Raw genomic sequence first — 18,200 nt, 5'->3', positions numbered from 1 at the left:
TGCTTTGTGATATCTATCTCGAGCATTTATTATTTGAAATATAGATTATTAAATGCAACTTACTTTTCTTTATCTATATAAATCATTACTAACATCGAGGTGCTCACCATATCATCTGATCCATTTTTGACAGTGACCCAGCTGTAGCTGTCATTGCTCAACAGAACGCAGTACGATGTCACCCAGTCACTCCTAAAAGGAGAAAATTGCTGGTGAATAAGGTTCTATCTTGGGCTTCCCGATGTTTCCACCTACTGGGTGGGATTTTCTGACCGCGCTCGCCCCAAAACCGGAAAATCCCACCGAGGTCAAACGGACACTTGCATGGTCCTGTCTCGCCTGATGTAATTCTCGTGGCAGGCGGGATGGGAAAATTCCACCCCCTGTCTTTCTTTCCTGGAGAAATGATTCATTTAATTTCAAGGGAAAACAATTTTTCAAATGTGTTGCAACAATGAGCTGACCTTTCCCTTTTCGAGTCATTAGCCCGACATTGGGCTAATTCTGGGTTGTGCACCTGGACATATGTGTGGCAGGATTTCTGATGCAATCTTCTAGAGGAGGCCAATGAAGAAGCTGTCTGCTGGAACATTGTCCAATAAGGGTGGCAGGTGGTCTGAGGTCACGGGAAGGCCAATCGAAGTGAAGGGAAGTCTGCAGACCCAGTAGCTGCTGAGGTGAATGTAGAAGGCGAGGACAGCTCAAAACAGATGCATCACTCTGCAGATGGGGCGCAGACTGAATTCCCAGCTTGGGTGACTGCCTGTGTGGAGACTGCACATTCTCCCCATGTCAGCATGGGTTTCCTCCAGGTGCTGCGGTTTCCTCCCACACTCCAAAGATGTACGGGTTAGGCGGACTGGCCATGCTAAATTGCCCCTTCGTATCAGGGAGATTCGCAGGATTGGGTTATGGGGACAGGGCCGAGGTGGGATTATTGTTGGTGCAGGTTCGATGAGCCCAATGGCCTCCTTCTGCACTCTTGTCGGGATTCTATGAACCAATCCCTCACACGAACCATTGTGTGGTGAATCTGGCTTTAAATGATAAACAATTGCAAGCATTTGCCACTAATGTCCTGAGGAATACCAACTTTATCTTTTAAGATGACCACAGCATATGAATCTCTCAGCTCTGCTTTTGTCTCCTGTAAGTAGATGAGCTGAACACAGCAAGGTTCTGTGCTGCACATGTGAATTTTCATAGCGTTCCAAATATAGCCATGAGTAATCTTCAGCGCTTGAAATTGCAGCTATGAGGAGAGATTGGATAGACTAGAGTTGTTTTCCTCAGAACAGAGGAGGTCAAGAGGTGACCTCATTGAGATGTACAAAATTCAGAGGGGTCTAGATAAGGTAGACAGGAAAAACTTGTTTCCCCGAGCTGAGGGGTCAATCTATGCTGAGGGGCATAGATTTAAGGTAATTGCAAGGATTAGAGGGGACATGAGGAAAACCCTTTCCACCAGAGGGTGGTGGGCATCTGGAATCTACTGCCTAAATTGGTGGCTGAGGTCGAAACACGCAACATATTTAACAGATACCTGGATCTGCATCTAACATGGAGTGGCACAGTTAGCACTGCTGCCTCACAGTGCCAGGGACCCAGGTTCGATTCCTGCCTTGAGTTACTATCTGTGTGGAGTTTGCAAGTTCTCCCCGTGTCTGTCTGGGTTTCATCCAGCTCCAGCTCCCTCCAACAGTCTGAAAGAAGTGCTGTTTAAGTGCACTGGCCATGCTAAATTCTCCCTCAGTGTACCCAAACAGGTGCCAGAGTGTCTAGGGGATTTTCACAGTAACTTCAATGCAGTGTTAATGTAAGCCTACTTGTGACTAATAAATAAACTTTACTTTATAACCTGCAAGGATAGGACCAGGTGCTGGAAAGTGGGATTAAAAAGTGCGGCTATTTTCTTTTTCTCTTTTTTTAGCTGGCACAGACAAGATGGGCTGAATGGCCTCTTTCTGATTGTAACTTTTCTATAGTTATATTGCTATTTTAATTGACTTCTCGCCACTGATTGGCGGTTTCAGTACTCTGAAGCCACCTCCTGTTAAAGTTAAAGTTTACTTATTAGTCACAAAGAAGGCTTACATTAACGCTGCAACGAAGTTACTGTGAAATTCCCCTAGTCGCCACACTCTGGCACCTGTTCGGGTCAATACACCTAACCAGCACGTATTTCAGAATGTTGGAGGATACTGGAGCACCCGGAGGAAACCCACGCAGACACAGGGAGAATGTGCAAACTCCAAACAGACAGTGACCCAAGCCGGGAATCGAGCCCAGGTCCCTGGCGCTGTGAAGCAGCAGTGCTAACCACTGTGCTACCTTGCTGCCCCGGCATGAGGAGGTGGGAACATGTTGGCAAACTGGCCTGATCCACTGCAGCTTACTTGTATCCCTTTCTCCAAAGCTGCCTCCAAGGTGCTGGGAAATTCCCCTGCAAAAGTGCTAGCAAAGATTTTCGGACTATGTTAACATGCAGCACTGACTGTGCCTGGACTCCCAGAACATAGCCTGTGTAAAGAGACACATTTGCTGCAATAAAATTATTTTATCAACAATACACACAGAAGTTGTGTATCTTGAGATTTGGAAACGAGCACATGGACATTTAACAATTTTATATGAAATCTTTTTGTTATTTGACCAGAGCTATGATTTAATCAATAATCGTTAAACAATCATACACTGCTCGCACAGTATACTTTCAAGACCATGATACGCGAGCATTCCTTACAATGGTATCATATAAAGAGCAAAATATATTTTAAATATAACTAAAATGCATTCTACCAGATGAGACAAAACTTTAATCAGCTGTGAGCTAAACCTTTGGCAATTGATATCTGATACTTAGTCAAGAATAGAGGCTGAAAAGAAGATCCACTTGTAACATTACCAAGGTCAGTAAATTTTTCATTCCTCCCAAAGACTATCCAATATACACCACAAATTGCAACAATATTGGATACTGTCATTAAAGCCACTTCAAATGATAAATGTCTCACTCAGGATAGATGTTCAATCATAGGTTTTGCAACAACATCTGATCCCACTTATTGATAAAGATGCAATGACAAAGAATTGTCAAATCATCCAAGAATTATTCCGAGTCCAATATTTCCAGTGAGGATGGGTGTATATTGCAATCAATATCCACCCAGAGTGCATCTGGCTGTGATTTTAGGCAGCAAAGCGAAACATTTTTGCAATCTGTCGAAACTTCCTCAATACACCATTATTGAGGCAAATTTGTTGAAGTTTAATCATGGAGAGGTCAGAATATACAGTACGAATGGAATAAAAAAAACCAGTATATTTTTGTGTGTGACTTGAGCCACACACAGCCAACTAGTTTGTAGTTCCCAGTGTTCCAAGCACTTTGACCAAAGGATTGCTGTCAGCTTGTTATCAATTGACACTGAAAGGCTTCAATCAGCTGCTGTACTTTTCATTTAATGTTAGCCTTGCGCTGTCAACCATGTCTATAAAATATGGATCATAATCTTCTGGTGGAAAGAATGTTGTGTGAAACAAGACATTACTGTACGAGCCACAATGAAACATGACCACTGTTGATGGAGAAAGGTCACAGCCTTTGCTACTTTCACCTCGTGGCTCACATCATATCCCTGACACATACGCATATATATTATCTGTCAGTACACCCCTGATGTTTTGCCAGCACTCGCAGCTTATTCAAAAGACTTAAGGTCCAATTTCTATCAATCTTCAGGTCTATTAGGTTGATCCCACATTCCTTCCGCAGGCCCAGTGCACCGGCCAGTTTGCCAATGGCGGGAATCTTGATTGCCCATTGAATCGGGTGTCAGGGTTAAAACCGGAATTCCCGCCGGGCATGAGGGCCATCAGGATTTGACTGCCAGCCCAGATTGGGTTCCCACCCATAGCGGGCTACGATTCGATTCATAGGCAAACCCGCTAATTGTAAAGAGGGTGGTCGAATCTCTGAACTGCTGGTCCGGCCGGCGGATTTTCCGAGATGGCCTCATTTTCATGTTTCAGGTGGGCGAATCCCACCCGACAGATGCTGTCAACACCAAAGGGAAACTCTGGGTTTCCTGTTGGCGCAGGTACTTAGTCCCAGTTCTGGTGAATTGCAGCTAGCGTCTCTGCAAAATGTGGAAAGAAGTTGGAGAAGACGTGCTGTTTTTAAGCAGGAGAAAGGGATGTGGTGGTGGTGGGGGCAGGGGAAACAGGCAAGGAATGACAGGGGAAGCCAGTTAGGAGAATGGATGGTAAAAGCAAAGTACTGCTGATTCTGGAAGTTCTGAAAGTTAAAGTGCCGCAAAAACTCAGTAGGTCTGGCAGCATCTGTGGAGAGAGAAGCAGAGTTAACAATGTAAATCTGATATGATTCTTCTCAAAATGGACGTCGTATATGATGGATGGTTGGACTGAATTATCGATAAACAGCAGTGTTGCGCATTTTTGCGTTTTAGGATGTAAAAAGTAAGGAACAGTCAGATGGCACAAACTTTATATAACACCTTAAAGATTTAAAACAAAGAACAAAGAAAATTACAGCACAAGAACAGGCCCTTCAGCCCTCCAAGCCTGCACAGACCACGCTGCCCAACTGAATTAAAACTCCCTACTCTTCCAGGGACTACATTTATTTGGTAGAGTTGCTCTGGATCTTAGTGGACTTAGTAAGAGGTCTCACAACACCAGGTTAGAGTCCAACCAGTTTATTTGATAGTAATCTTACAAGCTTTCGGAAACGGTGTTCCTTTGTCAGGCGTGTGGAAGGTTCAGAAGTGGTTCTGATCAGAACCTTCCACACACCTGACGAAGGAACACTGTTTCCGCAAGTTTGTGGGTTTACTATCAAATAAACTGGTTGGACTCTAACCTGGTGTTGTGAGACTTCTTACTGTGTTTACCCCAGTCCAACGCCAGCATATCTACATCTTAGTGGACTTGCCATTGAGCATGAGGACTAAAAGAGTTGACAGCCTTTCCTCAATACTTTCTGTTGACCCAGATACTGCTGTTACCCTTACAATGTCTGATCCCAGTACTGTTTGCTTAATAAGCTCTGATAGTTAGGTAAAGTTATGAAATTTAAGTTTATTGATTAAACTGATTGATAATTTGAACAAATTATGGGACCCATCTGCATGAATCAATGTGAAAATGCAAATCACCTAGAAAGACTGGACATATATTCAGCAAGCATTTACTGTAATCTAGCTCAATTTGAATACCACTTAGATGCTTTGCTCAATTCTCCAGGGGCATTGAAGCATTCAATTTATCCGATCAGCATCAGGAGCCATTTTATTCATGTGCTGGGTAATTACCACCTTAGAATCTGATTTATATCGTAAACTATAATAAATCCAAATCACCCAGTCTCACTTGTAATTTTAGTAATTGCTTGAGTAGATCAAATCAAAGTAGATTCCTCATGTTTCTTTGGAAACCATTTTGAATATTTGGTGATTGACTACACTGGAAACAATGAGTCACATTGAACCAGCACCAGAGTTCCCTCAAGACAGTGCAGCTACACAGCAATGGAGAATATGCTGTTCAGGGAGGCTGTGAACAAGCAATGTTCCCTTTCAGAGGCTCACAGTCACGCTTGCACATCAATCTTTGCAACAGCGCAAGAAGCCAACTGAGCATAGTTAATAGGACAAATAATAGCCAGGACCTTTCTAACATCACATTAAACAGGGTAGGGTGCCAAATAGATGCCCTGAATCTACCAGGTTGAGGACTTTCAAGATCAGGCTGCCCCAGACCACAGAAAGTTAAGTGTGGGACTGGTTATAATCACAGAGGGGGCTGGGGGTCAGGGGGCATCCCATAGCAGCATCAACTTGGTTCTTTTGGGGCTCCTCCTTTCTTCCCACGAACATCAAATGTTCGTGGACTGAGCCTGTTCTACTCTTATCACCAACAGAACTGATCAGAGATCTGACCATTCCTGATATAGAATAGCAACAAAAGTCCTAGGACCCTGATTATTATTTTGAAATAAGCTGACTGACTGCCTGAAACAGCAAGGCATTCTTTCAAAATGGCTGCATCACTGGCTTAATGGAGCTGTAAGACTGCCACCCCTGTTCTGAGGCAATTGCTGGCCTGTTAACAACATTAGGGCAATACAAGTTAAAAATCAACCTCTGCGATTAGTAAGTGACCTTCATTCATCAAAGCAAAATTACCTTTTTTACATAAGTACTTAAAGGAATTGTTTCCTGGTTATGTCCCAATACAGTGGAATAAAAATGATTCCAGCTCTACTGGAGAGAAAAGGGATGAATCACCAGACATTAACCGCAGCTAGCCCCACAACAGGACACACGGGAGCCAAACCAGATACTGGGCAAGACGACAGCTCAGTGACTATCGCTGATTGCTGTGCAGACACATGGATTTGGGCCGGTGTCTGTGGGAGTTTGCGCATTCTCCTCGTGTTTGCGTGGGTTTTCTCCGGGTGCTCCGGTTTCCTCCCACACCCCAAAGATGTGCTGTTAGGCTGATTGGCAGGAATAAATTGTCCCTAAATCAGTTTCCCTCAATCTGGGTGGCCATAAAACATTAGATAGGGGTCATGGGTAGAGAGGTGGACTGGTGGTGTTGAGATGGTGGCGTGGGCTCGTTGGGCCGAAGGGCCTGTTTCCCGGGCTGTTTTTGTTCTTTGTTCAAACTAATCTCAGCCAGACCTGGACTCGACCTTCAGCAGCCCTGGTGTAAAAGTGAACCTTTTACATCCACACAAAAATAATGATTTTCTAAGAGTGTCTTGGGCACCGTCCACAGATTGTTACAGTCTCACCTCAAACAATGGGGGTAATCTGGAACCTGTTAGGATGGCCTAACAAATCCTCTGAAAAAGATGAACATTGTTTTTTTTAAAACCATTGATAAACCCCTAAAACAAAAATATAGATCTGTAACTTTTCAAGCAATGTAAAAATGGAAGCCACACTGACCACGTGGGAACCTGCTACAATTAATAGACCAATCTAGGAAAAATGCAAATAGTTAAGGATTCAATCCCTGAAACAATAGGAGAACCCTGGACACAGGATAGCTCACGACAACTAACAAAAGGACCCTCCCTGAATCACCTTGAACAATGGAAGGAACCATGGCCACAAGGGGATTCACCATGACTGGCAAAGGAACCTCCCCGAAGTAGGGCAACCACTAACCACCACCGTCCCCCCTGCATCCGCCCTACGTGCCCCCCCACCCCCCGCACACTTTAAAATAATGTAAAGGACCCTGAGCAAAGGGAAGCTCATCATAACTAGCAAACGAGATCCTACCTAAGAATATAAAACTCTAACCATCCTTCTCTTTTTTACTTCTCCCTATATGGATTTCAAAATACTCAATCTTTAATCTAAATACCCCCTCTCAAAAATAATCCTAATCCTCCACCTCCTCATGAATAATAACCCCTGCCCCCAACACAAAGCACCAACACATGTGGAACACAACGTGTATGGTATCATCCTGCCACGTCAAACCATCCACGCAAACAGACCTGGGGAACTGGGTTGGAGTTCCAATTTGGATCTCTATCTTTGAGGAGTCTGCATGTTCTCCCTGTGTAAGTTTTCTCTGGGTGCTCCAATTTCCTCCCACAGTCCAGTGATGTGCTAGTTAGATGGATTGGCCATGCTAAATTCTCTCTAGGTATACCCTTCCACAGTAACTTCATTGCAGTGTTAATGTAAGCCTACTCAGGACATAAATAAACAAATTAATAAATCATTTGTCACCAAAGATTCTTGCCTCATGCCAAACCCAGAAACCTTCCTGATAAGTAAGGAGGTTCCTTCATCCCTTCACTCCGCTAACTAAAGTGCCCCTTCTGGCCTGATACATACTATCGTAATCCACACCACACCATCCTGCCCACCACAAATAAATCACCCACAAACAAAAAGTCACTCCATCCCAACAGCTCCAGTGGCTCGCTCTCCCTGCCCACCCCGACAGACACATACATGGGAGTCAGAAGAGCTAAGACACAGGAAGGCAACAAACCAGCCTTCAACCCACTACCATCCATCAACATCTCTATCAGGAAATCCTCAGGAATCTTCCCCCGCCGCCTGTTCTCGCCCCAGTAGTCCACCTACTATCCCCAGAAAAAGCCCCCATAATCCAAAGACTTATTCAACAACAGGCATACAAAGCCTCCCCAGCCAGAAACCCCCCCAAAAAATCCAACACACATATCACCTTGACATCCACCCCAATCCTCAGAAATACAACTGAAGTCCCCAACCTAACAGTGCCACCTCCCCCTCCTCAACCAACACACACCATCTCAACAACTACCTCTCCCCAACCACATACAGCAAATACAGCAGAACCCATGCACCTATTATCCCCTTCCTCCCAGGGTCCTGACCAACTTGTTCCCTCCACTTGTTTTCCCGTCACACAAATATATGGCCCCATCCACCACCCTGCACGAGAAAAGGCCCAGGAAACAAGAAAACAAAAAGCCACATTATAAAGTCAAGGCATCACAAGGGGCAACAAGGGTTAGACGTGAGCCGAACAAAAAAGGGCAGAGCATGAAGAAAAGGAGACATGCGCTCTCTCTGTCCAACCCCAAAAACCTCCCCTTTCCCTTCAAAGTCATTGACCATGCTGTTGCCTCCCAAATCCATGTTCATCTTTTCTGCAACTCTCTGCAAGAATCTCTCCAAATAGGGGCTATATGTTTGCCAGAGGATTGAGTCAAAATTAGAAATTCTCTTTCACTGTGGCAATGGGCATTATCACTTCTCACTTTCCCATTCTTTTTGATCTTTGTGGAGCCTTTGGTATCGTTGACTAAACCATCCTCTCCCCATATCTCTCACTGTTCAGTTCAATGACATTGCATTTGCTTGGTTTCATCATGATTATATCAATTATTTTTATGCCATTCTGATCTTGACCACTCCAGTTTCTTGGCTGGCCAAATTCTGTAAAGCTTAACTCATCCAAAACCCTGTTGCTTGTATGCTAGTCCACATTAACTCCAATTTAGCTTACCAACACTACATTGTCCATTGTTCATCCAATGTACCTTGTGTAAAATTCTCACCTGCCTCATTTCTCCCCTCCCTCTCTTTGTAATCTCCTCCAAGCCTTCAACGCTATGAAAGCTTCAGGTTCCTGCAACTCTAGTTTCTTCTGTATCTCCAGCTTCCTTCACCCAAACATTAGTCTTTAGTCACCTCACCATGAACTCTAGAATTCATTCCTTGTGGCTATCTGACCAACTTCTTCTTTAAGACTCTCTTCAAACTTAGAGCTTTTAGCCACTCTTTTTAATGTCCCTTCTGGGTCAGTATCTAGTCTGTCTGATTATGCCTGCCTGATGCACATTGCGATGTTTCTTTGTACATTTAAGGTGCTATGTAAATGCAATATAATTTGGTTTCATTGTAAAAGCATCTGCTAAAGTGCTCTTAAAGATTAGAAGAAACATTTGGGTATTGATGAAATAACGTTTTGTAAGCAGCATGAAGTATATTCTAAATAAAAATATTTGACCTGGAAAAGTATCTTTTTGTTACTTAGGCAGGTAAAGTGCTTTCTGATGGAGTGAAAATATGTAAAAATAATTTTAATAACACTGTTAGAGACAGTACGCTACAAATGTGGCAAATCTGAAGTGATTGCAGGACAGGCAGCATTTATAAAAAAGATTTTGTAGCAATCACAAGCCACCCTCCACCATGGTAAACTTTATTTTAATGCATTTTAAAATATTGACAGAACAATTTTTTTCACTGTAATTACTTTAGTTAAACCTTTCAAAGACACATGGAGTACCAGGGATGAGATCATTCAGACAAATAAAGTTAAGAAGTGGCCTTCATTGCAACATTTGAAAACCAAATTCACTCATATCTTTTGATACAGTTTGAATTATTTAACCTCTGAGATTACACCTTGTAGATGGGTTTTCTTACAATAACTTTAATTTTTTATATGACCTTGTGTGAATGCACTACTTATCGCAATAACTGTTTTTCCACCTTCTGCCCACTTTGGCAAGTTAGATCCAAACAGCACGTATTCCTGTCATTGTCAGCATCAGTAGAGAATGGTTGGAGTTTTACTCTGAGCAGGTGGTGGGGAAGGGAGCACAGGGCATGGAGGTTGGGTACCAGTGTGCCCACTGTCAGAAATTTCTGCCTCAATGGTTTCTGATTCCCAGGCCTCACCCAGCTACTCGTAACCAGCTGCTCACTTATGATGGGCAGAAAATGACCGCTGGCCAGATGGGAGGAGGACGGTGGATGATCCAGAGGTTGTCAACACATACTGAGAAATGGTTTGTCACTGATGAGCCAGCCATTCTAGCACCATGATGTCTGACCTAAGCCAATACTGAGCTCCATGATGGCACAGTGGTTAGAACTGCTGCCTTACAGCGCCAGGGACCTGGATTTGATTCCCGGCTTGGGTCACTGTCGGTGTGGAGTTTGCACATTCTCCCCGTGTCTGCATGGTTTCCTCTGGGTGCTCTGGTTTCCTCCCACTGTCTGAAAGATGTGCTGGTTAGGTGCATTGACTCAAACAGGCACTGGAATGTGGCGACTAAGGGAATTTCACAGTAATTTCATTGCAATACTGGTGTAAGCCTTACTTGTGACTAATAAATTAACTTTAAAACAAGGAATCTACAGCATCACAAAACCAAAGTTCCACACTATCTTTAGCCCTAAGGTTCTTTTATTCAGGCACGCAGGTCAAATTCCTGGCCTTTGCACATTCATTGGTGCTTTTAAAGTCAGTCATTTAAAAAAGAGGTTTTTGTATGAGGGTGTAGTGTTTTCACACTAAGCAGGAATACTTGGAATTGCCAGTCACAGTCACGTTAATCTCATGCATGGAAAACAAAATAAAGGCAAGTACTGCCATTTAAAGCTTTCCATTTTCTGCCCCTTTTGAGAGCAGATTAAAGTCTGGGCCCAGGTCTCCCGCCCACACTCGCAGCCTGGGATACTGAAAAGAATTAAATAAGACTCTGGTGAGATAAAGTGCTCCCTGTGGCATAGCCTGAAGCAGCACTATCTGAGTTCATTCCCTGACCTCCTCCCCTCCACATCTTATTATAAATCACAAACTGATTGCTAATTGTGAGGAGTGAGAATTAAAGTTGCTTCTCTCATAACAGTTCCAAATCTTGATAATATTTCCTGTTAAAAATATTCCAGTAGTTGAGCTAGGTCAGTGAACTATTAGTTACACTCAAAATCGTGGAAATGAAGTGCTGTGAGATTTGAAATTGCCACATGTATCACCCTGAGTTCTAAACTATAACTTCTTTCTACGAAAGCAAGTGAGCACGTCATGGGATATGATTAAATGACTGGGCATGACAGGCAGTTATGAGCAACCAAGCTGCCAGTGATATTATCAATTGGTTTTACCTCCTAACCTTGGGCAAGCACAATCCTTCACTGGTTCTGCAAAGATCAACCAACTAATTAATAAAACCGAGAAGCACCGTCTAGAATTTATTAGTGTCACTGAGGTGAGACCAATTGGCCAGAAACATATTATTGACTGCAGTAAGGAATTCATCTCTTGTGGAATGATGGACGTCCCACGACAGGAATCAATCTGCAGCTGACTGTGTTGCTCTTATTGAAGTACATTGGTGGCAGGCATAAGTCAACATCCTTTCAAAGGAGCCCATGCCAACCCTTCATAATTAGTAGTTTGAACCAATCATTTTTAGTTTCAATGAATGAATATTCAAGAGTAGTGAACCCATGATCTTCTGCTTTGTTCTGCAAGGTTCCCATGGCTAAAATCTATCTTAAGCATTAATGTGTTTTTTTGTGAGGCAATGTTTGAGAACTCGGTGTAAGAGGGGAGAGGTTCTTTGCTGACAGGAGCCAGAAGGCCCTCCAGACAAATACTTAGAAGGCAATGTGATCAGATAGCCACAGAAAATCAGTGTAAACCATATCATCCTGCAACCTTTGTTGTTGTTGCACAAGAAGTGTTCAGTAAATGTATCTTCAAATGTCAAATCTGTAAAAGGATGTATATCGCTGGGATGAAGACTTGGACGGGGGATGCAGAGTAAAGGGTTAACGTCAGAAGCACATGATGCTGATGTAAATAAGATATAATGACACATGACCAAGTAACAGAAACCCAGAGAGAGGAGAAATCATAATAACAAACAAACTAGGAGTAGGCCACTCGGCCCTTTGATCCTGCTCTGCCATTCAATAAGATCATAGCTGATATGATTGTAATCTCAACTCCACATTCCTGCCCATCCTCAATAATCTTTTACCCTCTTTGCTTATCAAGAATCTATTTACCTCTGCCTTAAAAATATTCTACTTCCACCACCTTTTGAGGAAGAGAATTCTAGAGATTCACAACCCACTGAAAGAAAAATAATTCTCCTAACCTCCATCTCAAACAGGTGACTCCTTATTTTTAAACAGTGGCCCCTGGTATTAAATTCTCCCATAACAGGAAATATCCTTTCCATATTCACCTTGTCAAGATCCTTCCAGAACTTATATGTTTCAATCAGGTCTCCTCCCATTGTTCTAAACTCCAGCAGATAAAGCCTAGTCTGTCCAACCTCTCATCATAAGACAACATGCCCAATCCTGGTATTACTTTAGTATTAAAAACAGAAAATGCTGGATGGACTCAGCAGGTCTGGAAACCTATAGGAAGGTCATATAGACTTGACACTTTGGGCAGTATTTTACCAGCATATCCATCTGAGGTTCGTACGATCCTGCCGTAGGCCAATAGAGAATGCCATCTCCGAGCCGAGCCTGCCCCTGGAATCGGGGTGGGCGTGCTGGTAAAATTCTGGCCATTAACTCTGTTTCTCTCTACAGATGGTGCCAGACCTGCTGATTTTATCTAGCATTTTCAGTTTTTATTTCAGATTTCCAGCAGTCAAAGTATTTTACTTTTATTAGTTTTGTAAACCCTCTCTGAGCTGCTTCCAACATTTTTACTTCCCTCCTTAAATGAGGTGACCAATACTATACACAGTACTCCAGATATGATCTCAACAATGTCCTATATACTAAAGCATAATCTCCCTGTTTTTGCAGTCAATTCCCAATAAGTACATAGAGCTGTAAGTAAATAACAATGTGTGTCTTTTTTTTATGTTTAAGAGGACTTTTGTTTACTGAAGTTCCCCTGGGATTTCTGATTAGACTGATTGACAGGGTCACGGGATGATGATTATGTTCAGAGCTGGGTTAAAGCAGAGAGAGAAAAAAAACTTTTATTGAAAGTTGTTAGTAGCAGCTGAAGCCTGGCTGAAGTCGGAAGGATTTTGAAGATTCCTGGTCCCCCTCTATCTTGCTCTAAAAGCAAGTATGCGTGGGTTTGCTAGCTACGGTATTTAAAAGTGGATTTGATTTATGGATGGATGGGGCGTATTTGGAACTGGCACAGTCATCGGCTAGAAAGTGCAATTGCTTCCTTTCATTTTTAAATATTATTCAACTGTTAATGGTTAAGCTGCTTCATTTGTTAGAGTTATATTTAAACTGTTGTTAAATTAAATGTGCTTCACTCTATAAGATCTCTATCTTGTCAATAGAATCATTTCTGGAAAGAAAGATCCTATCTTCACATTTGTGCCAAAATAGAACAGTTGATGAGGTCTAGTCTGACTTCATAATATTCCTTGGGGTTTGGTCCAGGACCCTAACAGTAGCTTAATCAGGGAAGAAAGACAGACCCCAGAAAATCCCATCTAAACCCCAAACACACAACAAAACATGGTAGCAGCGTATGACAGGTGAAAGACCCAGAAAAACTCTGAGTAAAGGTCACAAACCTGACTAACCTACAGATCTTTGAAAGAAGGATGAAAAGAAAGGATTGAAGACTCAACAAAAATGTCAGAGTATCACAGGTGCAGCAGATGCAAGCTGAGGCATAAACCCAGCAATGAGCACCTACTGGAGTCAACAAAAAAACCAGCGAAGCAGCAACGTATCTAGAGCTTGAACACGTATGGAATCTGCACTGCCATCTCCATGACCTTTTTGAGTTGCCGAAGGCTTGCAATAAGTAATTGAAGAAAGAGGTTTTTCAGGTATAGAACTGCTTCAGTTTGCACGAAAATGAGCAAAAGAATCAGGTCAGTACTTTGTTTTATGCAGTTGGAGATATTGCCAATGACAATCACAAGAAGAAGGGACTTCAAGCTCTTATAAAGAGATCCTCCAGGCATTTAATTCATATTGCAACATTCACAAAATTTTAATTACAGAACGGGCAAAATTTAACAAATGAAAATGAAAATCAAATGAAAGCATGGATTTGTTCACCCTTGATCTATATAGACTGGTAGAAATTTGTAATAATGGAAAATAAGGAATAAATTGATTTGTGATGATATAATGGTTGGGGTCCTAGAAGAATCTCTATCAGATCTCTTGCAATGAGAGAAGATCTCACTTTAATTAGGCTGTACAAATCATGTGGCAACCTGAGCTCTGAAAGCTAAGGAGATAGGTTGTTTGCAGGAAAAATAAGGTCCCTTGGAAACAAATGTGTTCTATATGTAGACCAAAAGAGGAACGACATCGCAAAAGGGAAGACTGTGAAATGAGAAAAAGTGCCATTTTGAAACGCTGTCAGTGTTGTGGGGAATAGCTGCACAAGTGGTAAGAATGCCCAGTAGGAGAAGCATAACACCCCAACTATTTGAAGTTGTGACATTTTACAATTGCTGATCTAAAATGCAGGTGGCCTACAGAAAGAAAGAACAAATTTCAAGAATACCAGCTGAAGGAACCAAAATAGAGGATTTGCAATTCATCAAGAAGATGGAGGCATCTACATCACTCATGACTAAACATCTACCAGCTACTGCAAAGAAGTTGCAGGAGATAAAACAGGCACAACAGATAGATGACAAATGTGTCCAGATAAAGAAATTCTGTCTGGAAGGATGGCCAGGCTATACGCTGAACAACTCAATACTATGGCAATACTTTGAACAGAGAAAGCACCTTACCATCATTGATGACCTCCCAGTGTTTAATGACAGAATAATCATTCCAAAAACACTTTGGCTTGATATTCTCCAAAGGAAATTCATCAAGGTCAATTAGAGATAGCAAAATGTTGAGTGAGAGCCAAGAAATCAGTCTGGTGGCCAGACATTACTCATTCTATTGAAGAACGAATAATGAATTGTGTTACATGTGCAATGAACAGCCACTGTATTGCCCCATTTTTCAGTCAAAGCCGTGCCAGTGTCTGAGAATGGATTTATTTAATTTTAAAGGCAAGGTATTCCTTATTGCCATTGACTACTACTCCAGATGGATTGAAGTGAACAGATTTCACACAATCACAGCAGATGTAGTCATTTACTCACTGAAGAAAATCTATGCAACATGTGGCATCCGAGACATTGTAGTGTCAGACAACGGTCTACAATTTGCAAATGAATTATTCCACAATCTTCAAAAGGAATATAGACTCATTCACCTGACCACCTCACATCAATATCCTCAAGCAAATGGAGAAATTGAAAGAGATGTCTGAAACTTCAAAGACAAGGTGAAGGAAAATGAAGATCTCAACTTAGCATGTCTTAGTTATTGAACCTCACCGCTGCAAAATGGGTTTCACCATTAGAATTATGAAGGGGAAGATGACTGAGAACACAACTTCCAGATTGGCAACAGAAACTAAAACCAATTTCAATATCACTTAGAAAGACCATGAGAGAGTTAAATAGCACAAGAGAAGAACAGAGATACGAATACATTTGTAACTTTAACTTCAGGACAGAGCACAAGAACTATTAGTGTTGAAGCCCAGGGGGATAATGTGGATACAAGACCAACAGAAAGGAGGAATAATAATAGAAAGAATTCCACAACTGAAATCTTACAGGACTGAAAAAAAAGCAGGGAAATGTAAAGAGAAACCACAGCACCTTAATGTCCTTGAGAAAAACCAACAGAAAATAACACTTATTATTCGGGTCCAAATGAAGATGAGGAACAAGAAAGAAGACAAAGCTCTTAGGCCACCCTGGAAAACGGACACTCATATCAGAAGAAGAGAGAATGCAGAAAGTCCTTGACCTTAGAAATAGATCAGAATGAGATCAGGGAGATTGGTCATGAACATCAGAAAGTAACCCTGTGAAGTCTTGAGGGAATATGTAAAGCTTTAATATCTAAAGCACCTGATGCATCGAGATGTAATTACACATGACCAAATACCAGAGATCTGGAGAGAGGAGAAGTCTAACTTTATACAGAGTTCCTACACTGAGCTGGAAATAAATAATAGAAACAATGAACAGTATAGCACAGGAACAGGCTGTTTGGCACAAAAAGCCTGCACCAACCATAAGTTTCTAACAATCCCCGGAGTGGGCGGGGAGCGTCCTGCAGCCTATCAATCGGCCAGCGGGAATCCCGATGTGGCTCACTGGGGCAGAGGCCAGAAATCGTGATTCCCGCCAGGCATGAGGACTATCGACATTCACCTGACACGAACCATCAGCCCCGATTAGGTTCCCACCCACAGTGGGTGGCAATCCGATAATTATGCAAACCCACTAACTGTATTACACTTAGCAGTTTTGATGACCCATCCAACCCCACTGCCCCCCTCCCACCACCATTCGCCCAGTACCCCCCAATGGGAATTGCACCGGGTGGGCTTTGGTACTAGTAATGATCAGCATGCACATCGCATGGTGGACCCTGAAGGCCCAGAGGAGCACCATCAGTCCCAAGCTGGCTTCCACTCCTTCTAGGAGTGCATGAACATCCCGAGGGAGGAGGAAGCGCTGGAGGCCATCCTGAGGCTGTCTACCCAGAGGCTCTGGCAGTCTCCAGCCCTTTTGAAATCCCCCTTTCCTGACAGCAATGCATCTCAAGGGCAGTGGGCTGAACAGGGTGGCATGGCTACATCCGTGACACCCGAAAGTCAGCCAAGACCAACCAGATCCTCTGGCAGCCCCACAAGAGGATGGCCGTCAAGGACATTACAAGCCATGGGATGCGGAACACAGCAGGCCACCTCCACATCTGACGTGCGTCCTGGGGAATCACCTAGAAATAGCTTTAGGCCATGCAAGATTAAGAAGACTTAGGAGCACCAAGAGGGTGCAGGTGAAGGCAGGCACCATAGTTTGGGATAGAGTAACTGACGCTGTAAATGATCAACTTTAATGAATATTGCACCTCACAAACTTTGTCCAGTTCCCACAGGGAGGATATCTCCCCATCTGTACTCAAGGGGCGGAAGTTTCTGGCTGGGCTCACCCCAAAACTGGAAAGTCCTATCCAAGGTCAATGGAACTTTGCATGGTCCACCCCCAACCCCACCCCCCACCTGCTACAATTCCTGTGGCTGGTAGGATGGGAAAATCCACCCCAGGAACTCCTAACGGTCCCCAAAGCAATCTCAACAGTCACAGCCATGGAGACCCATGGTGATGGACATTCTGGAATGACAGCTTCATCAATCACTGAACCCTAGGTCTCACCCCGCACCCCCCCCCCCAACCCCCACCGTCCCCCAGCCCCCAGAGCACTGGGCCTAACAATGGTGCCCCTGACCCTCACTCAGATATCATCCTGGGTGTCAGCGTGCAGTCAGAAGGCTGGCAGAAGTCAGACTTGGGCGGCACCGGGACAACATCACAGCTTGCCTCAGAGCGGATAACTATAACCCTCCTGCCCGGATATGTCACTCGCTGGCACGCCCAACGCAGGCCCATCACACTGGTATGATGTGAACGTGGCTCTCAGAGGCAGGAAGCACTATTCTGATGGGTGTGGACAAGATTTTTGGAAGGGCAAGCAGGGATCTTGGAAGGCTGGACAGAGTTCTTGGAAGTGGAGCGTGGGGGGTAGGGGTGTTGCAGATTCTCCTCGTGGTGGGGAAGGGGATTGGTGAGGTGAGCTGGAGCTGCCAGACACCCAGTGCCCTAACCGGATGGCAATCAGGGGCTCCCTGATCCTCCTGGCATGCTGGACCCTGGTCGTCGCCTGTCCTCCTTCCTTCAGGTCCTCCTTGGGCTCTTCCTCCACATTTTCCTGGTCTGCCTCCTCCTCAAAGGAATTTGCCTGGTCCCCCAGGACCACCACTGTAGTCCTCCCACTGCTGAGCCAGATTGTAGACGGCACAGCAGACCACCATGA

General features: G+C 43.5%; 1 protein-coding gene across 1 annotated transcript in view; it reads right to left on the bottom strand.

The window, feature by feature from the left end:
* The window catches only part of cpxm2 (carboxypeptidase X (M14 family), member 2), a 184,198-nt gene that overhangs the window by 90,997 nt on the left and 75,001 nt on the right, over nucleotides 1-18,200 (bottom strand). The window contains exon 5 of the mRNA XM_080205676.1: nucleotides 108-192. Within this exon, the coding sequence (XP_080061802.1) occupies nucleotides 108-192 (85 nt within the window). The remainder of the gene's footprint in view (nucleotides 1-107; nucleotides 193-18,200) is intronic.

This window comes from Carcharhinus amblyrhynchos, chromosome 17 (assembly GCF_965287045.1).
Source record: "Carcharhinus amblyrhynchos chromosome 17, sCarAmb.v2.hapA, whole genome shotgun sequence".
In the NCBI taxonomy this organism is placed as follows: domain Eukaryota; kingdom Metazoa; phylum Chordata; class Chondrichthyes; order Carcharhiniformes; family Carcharhinidae; genus Carcharhinus; species Carcharhinus amblyrhynchos.
Note: the sequence above shows the minus strand (reverse complement) of the source record. Positions and strands in the feature narration are given on the sequence as shown.